Raw genomic sequence first — 19858 nt, forward strand, 5'->3', positions numbered from 1 at the left:
GCTTTAAGAGCAGCAGCAGTCTTGTTATCTCAGTGGAGGACAGATATTAAGAAGACTCCTGGGAAGACCTGCTTCCTCAAAGTGGATGGGGGAACAAGCAACGTCACAGGATATCAACCTCTTGTGACGGAACAAATGATCTCTGCAGTCAAGACATCGCAGGGCGGAAAAACAAAGGAACAGCCATGTGACATCCGTAGCCAATGTTTCATTGCATTTCTCCGCTGCCAAGAGGCCAATGTGTACAATAGTACCTTAACTAGCCCTGCTTCAGACCCATCCCGATCAAAGGTTTGACGGGCTTTAGCAATAGCCAGGATCACACCTTGCATGGCAGGACTGAGCATCATCTGACAGAAAGAAGAAAAAAGAAAGATGGAGAGAGGAAAAATGAAAAATGCTACACGATGAAAGAGTCGGAACAGGTAAGAGCTAAGACATGCAGAGTCCAGAGTCAGGGTTCTATCTTCTTCCATATCTGGGGCCTTCCAGATGTTTGAATTCTGAACTGCAACTCCCATCAGCCCCAACCAGTATGGTCATGGAAGCAACCAGTTGAAGATTGCCCTTCATGATTGTTAAGTTACTTTGATCTGTTCAAACATTTGTTCACCCCTCTACCAACTATGACTTAAGTGTCCACATACGCATTGAGAGGGTCTAATGAAAGATGAGCAGGAATTAAGGGCAATTAAGGGGATGCAGAGATACATCACCCAAGTCCTGACCCATGCCCGTTTCCTGTATGGGATGACAGTGGCATCATGCACAGGTCCACCTCCTCCACAGCAGGTTGTTAGCAACTGGCTTAATTAACCTACCAGTCCTCACTCACATGCTGAAAATCCCCAGGCCTAAAACATACTGTCCATTCAATCCAGAGACAAACATGATGGTGCTGTCAGGATTGCTTCCGTGCACAGGAGAGCAGTCAAAAGACTAGGACTACTGCCATGTTTTCAGAATGTTATGTGGCTTCCCCATCTGCGGCTCTGGATGGCAAAAAGACCTCAGTAGAGGTAAGACAGCTTTAGTATTTTTATTTTTAAGTGAGCAACCTTGGGGAGTACTCTCATGTCAAAGAAACCAAACCACTGGTGGGAAAGTCTGCAATCCTAATAACCACCATTTGGATTGTTTGAGAGACAGCTCTGGGATCTTTACTTCCAAGCACAACCCATCTGAAATGGGAAAGATGCAGCCCGTGAGGGCAGTGTCTGGCATCTTCCCTAGTTTGCAATGCCTCTGAATGAAAGATGCTCATCCCCAACATTTTTGCTTGATGCAAAAAAGACACACAGACACATAGCTGTGTACCTCTTCATTATATCCATCTGCATCTGATCTAACTAGAATCTTTCCCACACTGGGGATATCCACTTCAGAGATCTGTGAGCTGGGTGGGGCAGAAAGCTCCATCCCCTTAGCATCCTGTGGCTCTTCTGCCTGAGTGGTGGGGTTTGCTTCTTCTGGGAGGTGCTGCACTGGTTCTGCCTCCTTTGACTGTTGCCACACAGAGATAAGAAAACAGAAAGAAATCAGAAAGGGAAATGAAAGAAGGCCAGCAAAGCAAAAAAAGGTTCAAGCAAGAGGAGGCAGGGAGCAGAGGCATGGAAAAGGGTGGCTACAAAGGTCCAGAAGCCCGACAATTGCTATTTTCACCTTGTCAAGAGCTGCCAATCCACCAGCCTTCTCATATGCATCAGCTGTCTTGGCAATGGCTTGAGCCGTCTGTTCTTTGGCAATCATGGCATGTTCGGAGGAGAGGGAATGTGCCATCCGTTCAGAGCTCGAGGAACAAGATCTTTCTGAGGAGAGAAAAATAAGCGTAGTGCACAATTTACTCTCTACATCCAGCAAGACATTTAGAAAAACATAGAACTAGACAAAATGTTAGAACCTGGGTCATGCCTGGCCCTGAGCTACAGCTAGTGTGGGAGGGCAAAGATTTATATTCTACCTTTTGAGCAATGCTTCCAATGAACGGGACAAAAACAGCAGCCTGTGTCTTATAAGTAATGCATTAATAAATCTGGAAGAATAAAAAGATAACAAGGCTGGTGCCAAGGATCATCCCCAGTGAAGGAATTCTACAGATAGCAACCAATCTGCATTAACTCTAAATGGCAGGGGATTTGGAAGAACCTCTGAAAATCATCTCAATACATGGGGCAAGTCAATATGGGAGGTTAAGTCCACACAGGGCTTCTTATAGAAATTTAAGCACCAGGACTGCCTCGTCACTCTCAGCAATCCAGTAAGCCAGAGGGCTGAACAACCGGCATTGGGAGAGGCACGCAAAGAGACTGACTGCTTTTCTCACCTTGTCCCAAGTCAGAAGAGAGGTCCTGAGACTCTGCTGGTGATGACTGATCCATCTGCACCATCTTGCTCGACTGCTCCTCCCACTCTGCCACCTCTTGTTCAAGCCTCCAGTTGTCTTCTTGGATGTAGTGCTGGAGCTCCAGAGGTAGAGATTCCACTTCTCTCTGGGTCTGCCCATTAACATAATCTAATCAAAGGGAAAATATCCAGAAGGTGCTGGTGCTCATTTGCCCCTTGCATCCTACCTCTGAATACTTGTCGGGCTCACTATTAAACCAAAACACTTTGTGAAATAATAGCCTACAGTGAAACCTTTGTTTATTAATACTATGGGTCACCCCTACTTCTCTGAGCACCTTGGACAGAAGTTGCAGACAGTTATAGAAATGGATTTGGGTCTACACAGGAGGGAGCTACACACCCTCGGTACGTGGGTGGCACTGTGGTCTATACCACTGAGCCTCTTGGGCTTGCCAATCAGAAGGTTGGCGGTTTCAATCCCTGCGATGGAGTGAGCTCCCATTGCCCCGACCCAGCCCCTGCCAACCTAACAGTTTGAAAGCATGCCAGTGTAAACAGATAAATAGGTATTGCTGCGGCGGGAAGGTAAACGGCGTTTCCATGCATTCTGATTTCCGTCACGGTGTTCTGTTGCGCCAGAAGCAGTTTAGTCATGCTGACCACATGACCTGGAAAGCTGCCTGTGGACAAACACCGGTTCCCTCGGCCTGAAAGTGAGATGAGTGCTGCAACCTCATAGTTGTCTTTGACTGGACTTAACCATCCAGGGGTTCTTTACCTTTTACACATCCACACACCTACTGCTAAGGCTCAAAATGCAAATGATGTACAAAGGGACCTAGGGAAAGCCCCAACTCCTCCCAAACCATTAGCTCCTAATTTATTACTCCTCTGCTCTGTCAACCCATCGATGCCTGGAGGATTCGTTCAGCTTCTTATAAATCCTTATGTTTATCCTGGTCCACGTCTACATTTAAATTGGGGTAGGGTTGGAATGGAACTTTATTAAGATGATCTCTTGTGTGCCTTTTGATCCAGAACAATCCTGAATGGGAGATACAAGTAAACTGAAGCTGCTTCTATCCCAAACATGCACCACTGGTTTAGAGCCAGTATAGTTAAAGAATGTCAGAAGCAGGACCTGAGAGACCAGGATTCAGAACCCAGCTGGACCATGAAGCTCAACTGGGTCATCTCGGGCCAGTTACTAGGCCTCTCAGCCTAACCTCTCTCACAGAGTTGTTGTGAGGTTAAAAATGGAAGGATGAGCACTATATAGGACACCCGGAGCTCCTTACAGCAAAGATGGGGAATGCATGTAGGAAGTAGGGAAAATAAAATACCTCATTTCAATCCAACTGGCACCCAATGATGGTTTCAAACCGCCAGCATTCAGGGCAAAGACGGTGAGAGGTGGTGAGAGATCAGCTGGACTACTTAGGTGTGCTTCACACCACCTCCCAAACCCCAATGGACTAGATGTCTTTTCAGTGTTCCAGAGAAAAGGAGGAAGATGCCATGAGAGATGGTAATGGTCAACTGCTTGCCTGCATGTTCTTTACTTGTTCATCTTTTTACCCTGCACAAGCTAATTTTCTAGAGTGCTCCAGAAGACAGGTATCTGAATAGAGCATATCATCAACCTGAAGGAAGCATGTACTGGGCTAAACCAACATCTCTGTCCCCATATGGATGTTGGCTGTTACTTTGGCCCAGTTAGGTTCACTCTCAACACTCACTCCTGCATTGAAGGAGGTCAAGACATCCTCTCTCTCGTGATTTCAAACAGCATTAAATGCAGGCTAGACATCTTACACTCCAGTACTGTACCCTTTTCACTGTACCATTTCTATACACAACTAGATGCGTCTGGAAAAACAGTTGCTTAGAAGAGATCACTTAGCCCAAACCCCAAGTCCCTACAGACCTTCCTATACAATCAAGAATCAACCATGAGCCACAAGCAGGGACTGGGTGCATTGCAGAAAAGTGCTTACAGAACCAATAGCTCAAGATCACTCAGACAAGTAAGCATTTCAAAGTCCTTACCAGCAGCAGCAAAGTGTGGTAGCTTTTTATTTATGTACATCAGGCAGTAGGCACTGGCGTTCCTCAGGCCTCCAAAAGAGTCCCTCTCCAGTTCTTCCCAAGACGACTCTGTCACAGAGATGTCATTATACTTGAGCCAGCTTTTTCGGGGCTGGTTGTAGATGTAGGCCCAGTAATGGCCAGCGTTGGCCTGGCCTTCATGGACCAAGACAGCATGCAAGTGGTAAGGGACCTGCAAAATATGCACACACATACACAACAGGCTTATTTTTAGCAGGTGAAGTAACATGACCTCAGGCCAGATTCAGCCAGGCACATTCCCAGCTGTTGTGCCTGTTAAGAACTATCCATTCATACAATCCTGGCTTCACACAGAGAGGGGCAGATTCTTTTCTTTCCAGAGTAATATGGTTTTAGTTGGCAGAAAGCAGGGCTTCAGAGTCATTGTGACAAGTGTGAACTTTAAGGGTCAAAGCCCGACTATCCAGAAAACACCTAGCAGATTGACACAGAGGATTACAAACCATTTATTGGAAAAAACCAATATTATACAACGTAACTCCACTAATATGATGGCAGAATCTTGAAACCCAAGCCTTTTAAGATGAGGAGCCAAGAGGCAGACACTGTATAATCCAGGACACACCCAGCATTTGATTCATTACGTGCTGGAGGAAAAGGGCAGAAACACCTCTAAGCATGAAAGCAGCAGCTCTCTGTCTTTCAGCAAGGTACAGTATCTGAACGGTTCTAGTAATGTATTTTGAAGGGGTAAGGAAAGAAAACTGAACCAACTCCACCAGTTATTAATATTTACAACAGCATCTACAGCTCACTGAAACAAGTACAGGAAATAGTGTAAGGTAGAAAAATGGAAAGTGCCTGTGTCTGAGAACAAGTTTTAATGAATCTCATTAGCAATCCCATTCCACAGCAAGGTAATTTCATTATTTGCAGGATATCATATAGAATCCAAACACCTGCTTGAAAAGGCTGGGCTTTAGTAAACTAGTTTTACATGGACAGATCAGAGAATTACTTTAGGTTCAACAACAGCAGTTATGCCCCATCTCCCAGTAAGATGATACTGCTTTCAAGAAAACTGTAAATGAACTCAATTAACAGCATGCACTGCCAGCATGTACCAGTGCTAGCACAAGGACAGAAAAACATAATCTCAATGAAAAGTCAAAATATCCTACCTGATGAAGCAAAGGATCTGAGTACATCTGGTCAATAGATTGGGAAAGCAGTGCAATAGAAGCATTCAGGTCTGTTAATCAAAACAATTCAATATTTATGTTTGATCTTGCGTTAACTGTTAAGCATTTCTAGGACACAGACAACACAAATATCTACCCACGTTCAAATCCATGCACTGCTGCATGACAGGCAGTTTCTTGCTGCCTTGAAGGAGGCACCGGTGCATCCATTCTATGAAAGTTCTTCCTGGACCTGGACAATCTTAATAACTCTTAGCCCACATGCCTTGTTCCTTAGGGAAGTGATTAACAGGGAGGGGCCTCTCAACTCCAGACATTCTTGGAAGAAACTGATTATCTAGAAGACCCATTCCAGCCTGAATTTAGGCCTTCATCAGAAGAAAGATGGAGAAGTGCAACTCTGTTGATTCTCCTCAATCTCTCAGTGGCTTTTGATACTACTAAGCACACCATTCTTCCAGAGCAGCTTCAGAGAATGATGTTGGAAGCCTTGATTTACAGTACTTCAGCTCCTATATCCAAAATTCTATCACAGAAGGGTACCAGGTGATGATTTCACCCAAGCATTTGACCAAAGGAGTGCCCTTGGTTCAGCTGCTGTAGCTTTGTTAGCATACTGTCCATTTCCACATTTACTGTATTTGAATGTCACATCCCACTCTGGGATTGGGTGAACAATGAAGAATGGGTTAGAAATTACTTCAATTTATAAAGAGAGTAATCATGAAAATTGCCAAGGCTATTGATGTTTTGTGAAGAATACGGTTACCTGCAGAAGTCTCAATTGCTGTGGAGGTTTAATAGAGAAAAGTGTGCAGGCAAATTAAGAGCAGGCTGCAATTAAAGTATTTATTTCTTGCCTTTCAGCAGGTCTCTAAAGCAGCTGATAATCAAGTGAAAAATGCATCACATATAACAGGATACAGGCTCCTCCAGCTCAGAGTCTGCATCCTACAATATGCCAACACTTACTAAGCTTTCAAACTTCAAATGAAGCAAGCAGGTGAAATAACTGAATTTAGAATAAGCATGTTTCCATGAAAGTTGACACTGTTTATTTTGCATTGGCATGGGGCAGAGAATGAACAGCCCTGAATATACCCAATGAAAGTCAGTGACTCTAGCTCCAACTGGAAGTTGTTGTTAATTTCTGTCCACCTTCCACCTTTCACCATAAGCTCCCAGGACCATTTAAAATACAGTAAAAGCTTACAATTGAAAAAACAAAAAACAAACGCAATACAGTGGTACCTTGGTTCTCAAACTCAATCCGTTCTGAAAGTCCATTCGACTTCCAAAACATTCAAAAACCAAGGCGCGGCTTCTGATTGGCTGATTAGCCACGGAAATAATGCTGAAAGCCAAAACGGGCGTTTGGCTTCCAAAAAGCATTCGCAAACCGGAACACTTCCAGGTTTGTGGCATTTGGGAGCCGATTTATTCATCAACTAAGCCGTTCGGGAACCAAGGTACCACTGTAATAGGGTGGGCACTATCCGGGTACAGACCTTTTATGTCTTGTTCAACCTCTTCTCTCCATCGTTGCAGGCAGGCCACAACAAGACTTATTTCATCCTTTGTGATCTCATGAGGGACGTGACCTTCTGGCACCTTCGCAGGAAGTCTGGGAAACTGGAGGGGTTCGTTGTTTGGTTCCTGGCAAGATGTGGCTAGGGCAGAGGCTACATCCTTGACACTTTCAGCTTGTGTTACTGTCACCCTATTAAGAGAAGGATAATCGATGCTACAGTTCCCTGCAAATGGAAACCAACACTTCTCTGAAGTGTACTCAGCAGCCACCTAATGAGCTATAAAAAGGTTAAGGGACCCCTGACCATTAGGTCCAGTCTTGACTGACTCTGGGGTTGCGGTGCTCATCTCCCTTTACTGGCCAAGGGAGCCGGCGTACAGCTTCCAGGTCATGTGGCCAGCATGACTAAGCCGCTTCTGGAGAACCAGAGCAGCGCACGGAAATGACGTTTACCTTCCCGCCGGAGCGGTACCTATTTATCTACTTGTACTTTGACGTGCTTTCGAACTGCTAGGTGGGCAGGAGCTGGGACTGAACAACGGGAGCTCACTTCATTGTGGGGATTCGAACCGCCAACCTTTTGATCGGCAAGTCCTAGGCTCTGTGGCTTAACCCACAGCGCCACCCGAATCCCCATAATGAGCTATAGTATGATGCTTTTTTGGCCAAAGACCCCCCAAAACAGCATACATCAAGTTACAACAATCTGAATTTCTGACATCTTATTTTTCCCATTTTAAATCAACCTCGATGGAAAACCAACCTCTGTCAGAATGGCATCACTCAGCTTTCAACCAAATCCTTCATTGGAAAGATGGAAAGCAAGGAAATGGAAAGAATATCTAAAAGGATCCCAAGATTTCTGGAGTCAAGGTGAGGCTGCAAATGATATCTTAGGAAAATCAGTTCTTTACCTGCTTTGCGTTGGAGGAGTCTCTGAAGTTTGGCATTCAGCTACTGGTGTCAAGTCTTGAGTGCAGGGGGCAGCCCTGGGCAGCCTAGTACCTGCAAATTCAAGAACATACTGCAGCATGTCTGGCAAAGGGAAGCGGCTGGCACCAGAACCGTATCTTGTGTACCTAAAGAGAGTAAATCAAAGAGAATTATGACATGTTATTTATATCCTACTTTATAAAAACACCAATTAAGTTTATTGAATCCCTGTATACTTTAAATTATTCTAATGGGATCAAAGCTACAATATTTATTTAAGCAAGCATTAGCGACCAATTGTGCTTTCCCTTTAAATATCTGGCATATGCCCAAGTAATACTGTAAATCTAATTTAAATTTTAACTACCATGAAAAACTGATTGATAAACTACCACTGAAAGTTGGATTCTATAACATCAGGCATAATAACCCAAAAAGGAAGAGGCATCTGTTTGTAGCCTTTCTAAAAGTCAGCCAACACACATGGAGACCACTTCCTATTCTGACCTTGAACATAAGATGGGCCCCAAAACAAGCAGTGTTAGTTAGTGCAGTATTTGCCTATATTACCCAACAGTAATATAAAGTAAAAGTTATTGTTCATGGTGGAATGCCAAGGACTGGTCAAGGAACTTATTGTGTCTCAACTACAAGCCACTGTTACTCAGCCATGAGAACCTTAACAGCCAAGCCTTCAATCCATGTCCTTGTGTGTGTGTGTGTCCAATGCTGGATAAAAGCTTGCCCTCCTCAGGAAATTTGCTTTGGACTCATCCAGCAGCTATAATAAATGTGGCTAGATAGAAGCAGTATGTAGTCATGTGACCCTTTGCGGGCTGGAGAATAGGGAGAAGTCATAGAAAGCTTTTCCTTGCCACTCTGAGAGATCATTGAAATGACTGGAGAGATGTGGAGGCTCCCGCCAAGACTGCACTCACAGATCCCAAATTGAGTGAAAAACACACCAGTCCAATGCGTTCATATTAATTACCGTATTTTTTGCACCATAACACTCACTTTTTTCCTCCTAAAAAGTAAGGGGAAATGTCTGTGCGTGTTATGGAGGGAATGCCTATGGATGGCATGCCTACGGATTTTCCTCCTCTAAAAACTACATGCGTGTTATGGTCAGGTGCGTGTTATAGAGCGAAAAATACGGTACATGTAGGGAAATGTGATTTTGACACTGCTGCTGTAATCATGGACTGACCACCATACATAACAGTCTGAATATGGAAACATGAAGTTTTGTAGTTCAAAAAACCGACCACCTACCTTTCCAATTTCTGTTGTAGAACCGTTATCTGATCCTTCAGTTTCTTGATCTCTTCTCTTTTAGCTTGAACAAGCTTTTTGTTACCATACAGGAACCTAAAGGAGAAACACTTATTTGTGTGGTCTCTTTTTGTAGCATCAATCCTCCCATTCAAAAGTGCACATGAATCATTACGAAGACTGATGCAGTCATGACAATATTACTCTAGCAGGCCTTGAGGGTAAAGTCTGATGCTCTGAGCTTTTGCATATGATACTACCAGTTAACATCTCACCTGTCCATATAAATTATCTGTGGAAATTCTAGCTTGTTGTGTATCTTCTCTGGCTGCCCAAGCGACTGATTGAACTCAAAACGGGAAAGTTCAAAAGTCAACACGGGAGGAAGTTTTGTAAACCAGCGCTGGAACACAAAAAAAGGTTTTAGGACAGGAGAAGGATACTAGACTTTCTTCACGTAATTTTCAAGAAGCTTCAAGCAGGACTTAATTACAGAAAATATGTAAGATACCAGAGATCTCACCATATCTATCGACCATAGGAAGTCATGCGCCATACCCAGGGGGGAGGGGCGATCAATGTATGTTATTTTGTACATTTAGTTATAGGCTATTTCTGAATACTGATTTTAAAGTCAAGCTGAGCCCACCTTAAATTGGTGGATGTGTACGAAGGCTTAATGTTACAGAGCAACCCAAACAAGCATTACAATCACAACTAATTACTGCCAAGTCGGAAACTGTTTCAAATAGACACTGAGCAGAAGAGTTTTCTAGCTGCTGATATCAAAATCCACGATGGAAATATCCTGCCAATGGTTCCATCTTCTAAGCTTTTAATAGACTTCTGGCATCTAGAGCTAGACAAAGCTTGCACGATAAAAAATAAATAAATCACACCCTCTGTTTAGAGCTATTTGTAATTAGTTGGCATGATGCACTTTTTAAAAGTTATCCTAGTTGCTACAACTTTTACCTTGGCAGTTGAATGTAACATAGGGACAATTTTTAAAAAAATCCATAGGTTTCTTAAAAAGCAATCCTTATTCTTTGACCTACAAAAGCTGATAATTTAACTATAGATGAGAAAGCAGAACTAACTCTTATTAACTGAACAGAGTGAGAGCATTCCTGACTATTCCCAACACATCAGCCTCCTAAAGCCTTCTTTGCATATGTGAACAGAAAGGTTCCGATTTAAGATGCAATTCTAAGATGGCTGGAGATATACAAAAAAGATTTAAAGGGTTAAGTAAAAAATTGCCTCTGCCTAAGATTTTTGCTTTTAAGCTTCCTGGGATCCTAAACTATGGAGCTTAAATCATTCAAGATGATTTGCCTTACAATGAAGCCCTGGGAGATTAGGTGGGCAATTTAAAAAACCTGACATTATTTTCAACATAGAGCCAATCAGCTCTGTCAAGGAACATCACATGCTGCAGAAGAAAGTACCAATATTGCACAAATGGGCCTTAAACAGCAGCAGAGTCTCCTCTCTTTCAAGCTGCATGTCAGAATACAAATTTTTCATTCTTTGCCATGTGTTCATAAACAATTCTTATAAAGAGAGATGCTTTAGGTAGTTTAAAGTAGTTCCGAATAGCTTTCAAATATGTCTAAGCAGCATATGATTGGGTCATGATTTAAATCAAAAAGCAGAAAGAGCAAGATAGGTGGAGGCAGAAGATTTTTTATTTTATTTAGGATGAAAATGAAAAGTGTAGTGTACACGAAGAGGGAAAAGATGAATTACAAAAAAAAGCATACCATAAAGTTAAGAACTGTACTTTTACCCTCCGAAAATATGGAGGCAGTGGTTCCTCCCTACTCGGGTACGGGTAGGCTTCAATAGAAAGAGAAACACTTTATCACACTTACACATAATAAGCAGACCCTTTTACTGCAAGGTAAATGCTGGACAGGTTATGTGGGAAGTCAGCAATTATACAACCCAGGCATGCTAGCTTTGATGAACATGTCAGCCACGAAATACTGTACACTTAACTATTCCCACGTAAAATGTGAGCTTCACAATACTTTTTACAATTTCTCATTTGGGATCATGTTTGTCTTTTCTCTGTTGCCTGTAAGTAAAATTGATGAATCGTGTAGAACTAACCTCTTGCCCATACTTCACTGACTGATTAGATGACGACGGTTCAGTCTCCCCCTCTACCATGGCGCCTTCCAAACATCCATGCAAGTTCTTATAACCATTTACCTGCAGGGGGTACTGGCCAAATGTCTCTATTTTGGAAAAGGTCTTGCCTGAACATGAAAGGAGAAAAGTCAAAAGCCAGCTTTTCATAAAACCAAGCACACACCAGAATATCCCTTTACAGATATATCTAGATATTGCAAATAGGTTTTTATTAAAGCTAAGCCAAACAAGGGTTTTGGTTTTTTTTCAACTGACTGGTCAATAGAAACATATTACAGTTTTTAATAAGCCTTCAGCACAGTGTAATGGCTCTATAGATTTTGTTGGGAGCTGCCCAGAGTGGCTGGGCCAACCCAGTAAGATGAGTGGCATATAAATTATAAAATAATTATTATTATTCTTACCTAGTTTTTTCCTGATTTAGGGCCAAGATTAATAACAAATAGGGGAATATTGCAAGTATTCATTACATTCTCATTGCATGTGGATAACATATGAGGATATTAGTTTTGTATTTTTTGGTAAAAAACTTTTTTTTTAATAGTCAAGATTAGTGATAGTTCTCTCGTGAACATATAAACTTCCTAGTGATGCAGTTCACCGAACCTTCCAAGGCAGGGAGACCCACACATTTCTGCATATGAGCGAACAGCATGCATGACTGCTTGCTTCAGAATTTAAGATGTGGAAATCCACAAGAACAAAATATTGCGGTGAACCCACCGTCAATTCCTTGGAGTGCTCCTGCTCAAGATTCTAGCCCTTGGAAAGGATCATCATAACCATGGTAATTGAGCACTTTCATTCATTTCAATAGTAAGCTAATGTGGATATTTAAATATCCCACTACTGACATAAGAGGGAGCTGCAAATGCTTAATTTTGCTTGGACTGGGGCCAAAACAGACCTATCTGCAACAGTGCCCAGACAGAGTCCAGCTAAGGACACAAATCAATGTAAAGAGGATTAAATTAACACCCTTCTACCTTACCTTCATGAATACCTTCAGTAAGGAAAGTCCCATAAAAAAGCTGAACCATTGGGTTCTCAGATTTGTCCTGTGAGTTACCACTGCAGAAATCAATCAATCAAATAAAGACATGACAAATTCATTGGACTCAGGAATACAAAGTGATTTTTTTAAAACAAAGACCAAGGCTTTTATCAACAATCCTTAGGTGCCTGAAAATGGAATAAAATGACAGGGGATATGTACTTGAAATATGCAGTTATCAGTTTGTTAGAAAACTATGGTTTAGGCCTAGGTCCCACTCAGACAGGAAACCTTTGCCAGGGCTGCAGATGAGGGAATCATGTGATGGAATGTTCCTCTATATAACAGATTCCATGCTCCACCCAAAACTAGCATGTTACCAAGGCAGGCAGGCTAGAATTGTTCTCCCCAAATGAACTAGTCTTCTACAGGCAGGAAATTCACCCCCCTCCTCCGTGAGAAAGCATTTCATCCTGTGAGCTTTCTCCTGTAGTCTAAAGTGACATAGCCCAGAATATTCAGAGCCTCAAACACTGTTTTAGATACTCACATTCTGCCATACTGACTCTAGCTATTATGAAAATGATGCTTCCCAAGTTTTAACAGACAGTTTAGCTACAAAAGCCAACTATGTCAAGCTCCTAGAGTCGTAGGTAGTTGAACAGGGAGCTATTAATAGGGGCAACTTACATGATTTGGAAGCTGCCCCATTTGCTTAGAAAGTTTATCATGTATTGAAATATGAACTAGAGCTTCTTGCTACTCTATTCGCAATGGAAAGAAGGAAAGGGTATTCAATGATGTGTCAAAGTTTCTCCAGACTCACTTAACATTCACAGCCAGCTGAAAAGCATCCTCCAACCAATCCAGAAGTTTGTGGGTGAACTCGCTCACATCTTGCTAGAAGAAAGACAAGACACTTAATGCCAAACATGCCAATTACCAGCCAGTTTAGTCTGTTGTTTTTAGCAACTACTGTTTTTGCATTGTGTTTGCAACAGAACCCACTGTTCCTGTTCTTGTGAGCTGTGTTGGGAATATTCATGTTGAAATGTAACACAGAGACTGACTAAATACATGCATAAATAAAGAGAGGCATTTCAAAGTATGTATTCACAGGAAGAGCCCTCAGACTAATCCAGAATGTGGCAGCTAGACAGGTGAATGGGAATGGCCACCGAGACCATATAACACCGGTCCTGAAAGACTTACACTGGCTCCCAGTAGGTTTCCGAGAACAATTTGAAGTGTTGGTGCTGACCTTTAAAGCCCTAAACAGCCTCGGCCCAGTATACCTGAAGGAGTGTCTCCACCCCCATCATTCAGGCCGGACACTGAGGTCCAGCTCCGAGGGCCTTCCGGCAGTTCCCTCACTGTAAGAAGTGAGGTTAAAGGGAACCAGGCAGAGGGCCTTTTCGGTAGTGGCGACTGCCCTGTGGAACGCCCTTCCATCAGATGTCAAGGAAATAAACAACTATCTGACTTTTAGAAGACATCTGAAGGCAGCCCTGTTTAGGGAAGTTTTTAATGTTTGATGTTTTATCGTGTTTTTAATATTCTGTTGGGAGCTGCCCTGAGTAGCTGGGGAAATCCAGCCAGATGGGCGGGGTATAAATAATAAAATTGTTATTATCATCACCATCATCATCACCACCACACTAGTTAGCTACACACAAACCACTCTGATCTTTTAGCAGAGGCCAACTAAATTTTGACAAGGTTCTCTTCAAGCACAAGCAAATAGGTCCGGGATGATTCCCAGAATCCTCATAAGGTAATAGCTGGGAAAGGGGGAAGACAAAGGGAAGCCTCCTGCCCCAAGCCACTTTAAGCATGTCTTCATGGTGGGGCTCAGGGACTAGAAAACATCCCATCTAAGATGTAGGGAGAGAGGTTGAGATGCCTCTGCTATGTTTTAAAGTCACACACCCACTTTATAGATCACAATCAAGGTTGGTGGCACAACCATCCTAATTACCTGCTGCTCCTCAGGTGAACTGAACGCACATCTGAGACGGTCCAGGGCTGCGGAAGGGTCTACAAATTTACAGGGTGTTCCCAGCATTAAAGCAAAGAGATACTGAAGTTCCTGCATGAACGCGATGTTCCTCTTTTTCTGAATGAAAAAGCACAATGAATTGCAGAAATGACAACCTGAGCAATCCATTGTAACAGGAGCTAGCATTTTACCAACAGAAATAGCACAGAGGTCAAGATTGCTGATGGCAAAGGCAAGATATAAACAAAGAAAAGGACAAGTACTGGGAAGCTGCCCATTTAGTACTCGGGGCAATATTTAAGGAGGCTGAGATGTTTGGAAACATTGAAAGTAAGCAGTTAGAGAGCGCCTAATGTATTACAATGCAAAAATGTTTAAGAATATTCATACACAGTCCCTTACTCTGCCTGAAATAATAAACTAGGTATTGAAGAAAACTTGATACCAGTTGTGGCAAAACAAACCAGCCTCAAACTCTGAAGAAGTCTGAAGCCAGTTTCAAACCAAGTACATGTTTTAGATTCATAAACTTATCAAAATCAGCCAGGTTCATTCTAATTTTAGACAGTGCAACTTCAAGAAAATGAGCAACCTGCCCTTGTTCAGACAGCACTTACGCTTTGGCTTTGACAATTTTCCAGTACGCTCTCTGGAAGGGAGTAGCTAAGAACCAACCGGCGGAATTCTGGCAGCTGGAAGAGAGACTGACAAAAACCCTTAAATTAAACCACTGCCTCATCTGATCAAAGCAAGACTGTAATTGGATCTCAGTTCAGAACACAACACTCTTTGAGGGCCAGCGTTCATGATAAGTTCAAAGGCTATGCGTTTCCTACACATTTTTTGATGTCACAGAAGCATGTACACTGTGCAGAGACAAACTGCTGCTCTGAAGTAGACCTTAATCATTGTAACAGAAAGATGTTGGCATGTGCTCAGCTCTCCCACTAAAGCCAGTGAAACATACAAAGCACTCCCAATCCTACTGACTTTTAGAAGACATCTGAAGGCAGCCCTCTTTAGGGAGGTTTTTAATGTTTGATGTTGTATTGTGCTTTTAATTCTGTTGGGAGCTGCCCAAAGTGGCTGGGGAAACCCAGCCAGGTGGGCGGGGTATAAATAATAAATACTTAAATTATTATTATTATTTATTATTATTATTACTATTACTATTATTACTGGACCCCATGGCAAATAGGCATCGGAGAGAGCTTGGCACCATTTTCTCCCATAAGGCGGCCAGGGTCTCTCTCTCTCACACACCAACTCTTATATTAAAAAGTACTGCCCAACTACCATGGATCCCTGTTAGAATGAGTGTGCAGTACCCTCTGCACCCCACCCCCATTATAAGACAAGTCTCTGGCAGAATCCTGATCTCTGGCTTTTCCTGATGTGCCATATATGTGGCACCTAGAATTCAAACACCAACTGGTAAATTGCAAGTGGAAGCCGTAATAATGCTTACCTGTTTTGCACACATCACACCAAGACATAGGGATTAAAGAGAATGCTGAATGCAATGGAATAATATGTCTGAACACAACCAACCTTAAATTAACACAAAGTATCAAATACCCTAGAAGCACTGCCCTAGCACAGGGTTGGCACTCCCATCAGCCCCAGCAGGCATGGCCAATGGTCAAGGATGGTTTATTTAAAAGTACTTCAAAGCCACTTTTTTAAAAGAACAAAACCCTAAGCAGTGTATAAATAGTATAAATCATCATAAAAGCAGCATCCAATTTTATGGATCAGGGAAAGAATGTACAAGGGTTCTTGGGTCTTTAACTCTACCATTTGACCAGCAGGAAATAGCTGACTCCCTATAGGAAACATGAGGTAGTCTTGGGGCAGGGGAATAGAGCAATAATGACTCTACTCACTCTAATTGTGTGCTATGCTATACTATACCCCCCTAGTGCAGTCAAGTTGTGTTATACCATGCCCCCATGGCAGTCAGTTTGTGACTAGTGCCCACATCAGTCAATCACAATTTGAAATGTACCCAATGGCCCAAGTAATCTCAGAGTCCAGCAACATCTAGAGGGCCACAAGTTCTCCATTTTGCCCTGGCAGATGGCACTCAAGAACTAGAGGCGCCATCTTACCTGTATGACTGCACTGAACCAGCAAGTATTTCCAATGTTTTTCATCCCTACTGGCCAGTCGCCTGCTCTCCTCCACTCACTCTGGGCAGCAGTCTCTCCCCAGACATCACACCGTTTCCGTTTGGACCGATTGTTGCTTTCAGCCACACTTGGTTCATAAACTCTGCCAGGGAACACAAATCAACAAGTCAGTGACAAAAATTACATTGTATTCGGGTTGTGTTCACACAAAACTTCCCATGTTTCTGATTAGAAACTGCAAAACTGAACAGTAGCTATATTTAACCCACCCCCAATTAACAGCATAGGCTGTTGTGGTCAGCTGTAGAGGTGTTGTGGCAGGGCACACCTTTTTGGGCTAACTTTTGATCATATTCTGTAGGGATCAGATTCCACAGTGTGAATAAAATATAATCCAAGACGCTTCACAGATACTTAGCTAGTAAATATGGTGATGACACCAGTATCTGCTGCCCTTTCTGTGTTGACTAGTGTATTGTTTTACTGTTTGGTTGTTTGCTGCCCATGGATCCTTAGAAGAAAGGGCAGGTTCCCCCCCCCCAATTATGTTTTTATTGTAATTTTACTGGTGTTAGCTGCCCTGAGCCTGGCTCTGGCCGGGGTATGTATGTATGTATGTATGTATGAATGAATGAATAAATAAATATTATTATTATTATAGGAATTTGATAACAACAAGCAAGAAGAAAAGAAAAAGGCAGAGCACAGCATACACATTCACTGTTGCATCTGGATCTTTCTCTACAACTTGAACACTTGGAAAATCAAGGGCTCCAGAAGAAACAGCTTCCTGCAGATTAGCTTCATCATCTTCTGTTGCTTCAGCTGGACCTGGAAACCAAAGTGGCTATCACTATTTAAGTAGACTGAAGGTGCCCCTCACAAAGCCAGTCCAAGACACAGTATTTTACTGGTTTTCAAACAGGGAGGCAACAATTTAAAAGCAAAACACTGCATAGGCATTTTCAAACTGATGCTTTCCAAAAGCACTGGCAAAGACAAACTCCAAACACCACCCAAACACAGAGGCTTTCTAAGGACAATTAAACTTGGACCGTCATGTTAAGACAATGGTTTTCAAACTCACTCCAATGATGAGGACACACATCCCACAGATGGTCAAAGCAGTTTAATCCAGATTTTGACTGGAGGACTGTGTGCAACTGAAGTGTCTGGAGTTCTAGATGAGGTCCTGGCTTGCAGCCAGCCACATGTAAGCTCATTTCCCATCTAACAGAATTAATGTGCTCTCATCCATGTAAGCATATAATTACAAAAACACTGTTCCTATTGCTATCTCACTGCAATGTTTCCGTTTCAATCTATTGGCCCTTCACCCCATCTTCATAACAATGAAAATGGAATGATCAAGCCTCTTCATCTAATCCAACTGTTAATGGGTCCATACTTGTCTTTCATTAGCCCCAGCAAAGTGTCTCTTTATAAATGGGACTGAGCCTATGGCTCAAGTTTTCACAACCTATATATAGGATTCCCAAAAAATGCATCCATCTGTGGCAAGAATATTTCAGGCAAAGGCAAGAAGTCACCTACTGGTTGCCTGATTTTTGCTGACTGCACTTCCTTCACTGTCAGATGGTTCTGCAGCAACGGCTTCTTGCCCTGACTCTTTAGCGTGGTGTTCTGTGAGGAAACTAACGGCTTGAATTAAGTTTCCATCAGCAGCCTAAGGACAAAGGACAAAGCATTTGTGCAACACGGGAAGAAAATATGTACAGGACGAAGTATTTCAGGTCAACAATTGCTTATGCAGGACACTCACTGGATAAATTAAGATTTAAAGTACAGTACAATTCCCATCCTGCCCTGTCTATACACTATTCTAAAGAGATGTGGGGTCCAGCTTTAAAGGAGGGCAATAAAAATGAAAAGAGCATTTCAAACAGGAACCACATTTTCATACATGCTCCTAAAAGGGTCCTATTATAACCTGAGCTAGGAGAGGCTCAGTAAATGGTGGTGATCCTCTCCGGAAGTGCAATACAAGTGCAAGATAATGCCCACTAAAAAGCTCTCTCTGCACATTCTTCTTATTCGAACTTGAAGCAAATGTGACATGTTTAAGATGGTGCTTTTAAAGGTCAGGAGTGGCAGCATGGACAGCTGTCTTTATACTGTTGTTTTTCCTGGCTTGAAGCAATCCCTTTGGGGAAACATGGCTGCCTCTGCTGGCTCTACGGGGTCAACACAAAGAGTGCCAAGAGCTCAGCTAGAACACAGGCAGCAAGATTAAGGGGAGGGTGATTAGGACACCCAACAATGAAGGCGGAGGCAGAGGAAAGGTGCTTGGTGAGCAGGTCTGACATTCATAGTGCAACAACCAGTGCTACCAAAATGGCAGAAGAATACTTACCTTCAGGGCTGTGTGGAGGAACAAAGGATCCTGAATGCCTGTGATCTCTCTGAGCTGGTTGATGAGCACATTGCCATTCTACAGTCACACGGGACAAAGAAAGTACGTGTCAATAAGGGAATAACAATAGAATACTTACAGTGAGGCAATACCAACCAGCCTTCTCCAATCCAGTGCCCTCCAGATGTTGCTGGACTACAGTTCCCATCAGCCTTCACCATGGCCATACAGGCTGGGCTGATGGAAGATGGACTCTATCAACATCTGGAGGGTGGGTACCAGGCTGGGGAAAGTTGAAACATCAGCACAGTTCACACATGAGCTAGAGCTAATGATTCAATAACCATGCATACACCTAAGCTTGAACTGTGAAGAAAAAAATTACAATCCCTAAATCAAGATTTACATCCAAAACCAGTGACCATGGTTTTTTTGTTCTGTTTTGTTCCTAAACCATGAACTGTAGCCAGGGTTTGATCTTGGCCTATCAACTGCAGTTTCAGAAAAACACATCAAGCCCTAGGCTGGACATGCAGCTAAGCCAGAAAGTGTGGTTTGTTTCTTCTGCATACATGGAAGGAGGGCAGACCAATGGCTCTATGTGTGAAGCACAAAAAGGGAAAGTTCAATGGTTGCCTCCACAGGTCAATGTACCTTTCTGGACCTTTCTAGATGCAGACATTTGATCACCTAGACATACCATTAAGCATTCTGTCCAACTCAAAAGCTTACATATTCTCCAAATACCCGTAGGTATTCCATTTTATCCCTCAGTGAAAGCTAGCTCCTTATTAGAAAGGATCATGTGCCCTTTAAAGGAGGAATTATAGCCAGGCCTAAGC

At 42.7% G+C, this 19858-nt stretch overlaps 1 protein-coding gene across 5 annotated transcripts in view; it reads right to left on the reverse strand.

The window, feature by feature from the left end:
• USP28 (ubiquitin specific peptidase 28) overlaps window positions 1-19858 on the reverse strand; it is a 33115-nt gene that overhangs the window by 8097 nt on the left and 5160 nt on the right. The window contains exons 2-20 of one of the 5 annotated variants that reach the window (XM_053366332.1): window positions 19017-19094; window positions 18197-18329; window positions 17356-17473; window positions 16622-16784; window positions 15128-15214; window positions 14490-14627; window positions 13338-13411; window positions 12509-12588; window positions 11476-11624; window positions 9633-9760; window positions 9358-9453; window positions 8064-8228; window positions 7127-7338; window positions 5598-5668; window positions 4396-4627; window positions 2324-2512; window positions 1663-1808; window positions 1318-1503; window positions 255-350 (exon numbers count right to left, since the gene is read on the reverse strand). In XM_053366332.1, coding sequence (XP_053222307.1) covers window positions 255-350; window positions 1318-1503; window positions 1663-1808; window positions 2324-2512; window positions 4396-4627; window positions 5598-5668; window positions 7127-7338; window positions 8064-8228; window positions 9358-9453; window positions 9633-9760; window positions 11476-11624; window positions 12509-12588; window positions 13338-13411; window positions 14490-14627; window positions 15128-15214; window positions 16622-16784; window positions 17356-17473; window positions 18197-18329; window positions 19017-19094 — 2541 coding nt within the window. Of the gene's footprint in view, window positions 1-254; window positions 351-1317; window positions 1504-1662; window positions 1809-2323; window positions 2513-4395; window positions 4628-5597; window positions 5669-7126; window positions 7339-8063; window positions 8229-9357; window positions 9454-9632; window positions 9761-11123; window positions 11206-11475; window positions 11625-12508; window positions 12589-13337; window positions 13412-14489; window positions 14628-15127; window positions 15215-16621; window positions 16785-17355; window positions 17474-18196; window positions 18330-19016; window positions 19095-19858 lie in introns of those variants that run through there. The other 4 variants (XM_053366330.1, XM_053366329.1, XM_053366331.1 and 1 more) reach the window with 4 other exon arrangements.

Source organism: Podarcis raffonei, chromosome 15 (assembly GCF_027172205.1).
Source record: "Podarcis raffonei isolate rPodRaf1 chromosome 15, rPodRaf1.pri, whole genome shotgun sequence".
Classification (NCBI taxonomy): domain Eukaryota; kingdom Metazoa; phylum Chordata; class Lepidosauria; order Squamata; family Lacertidae; genus Podarcis; species Podarcis raffonei.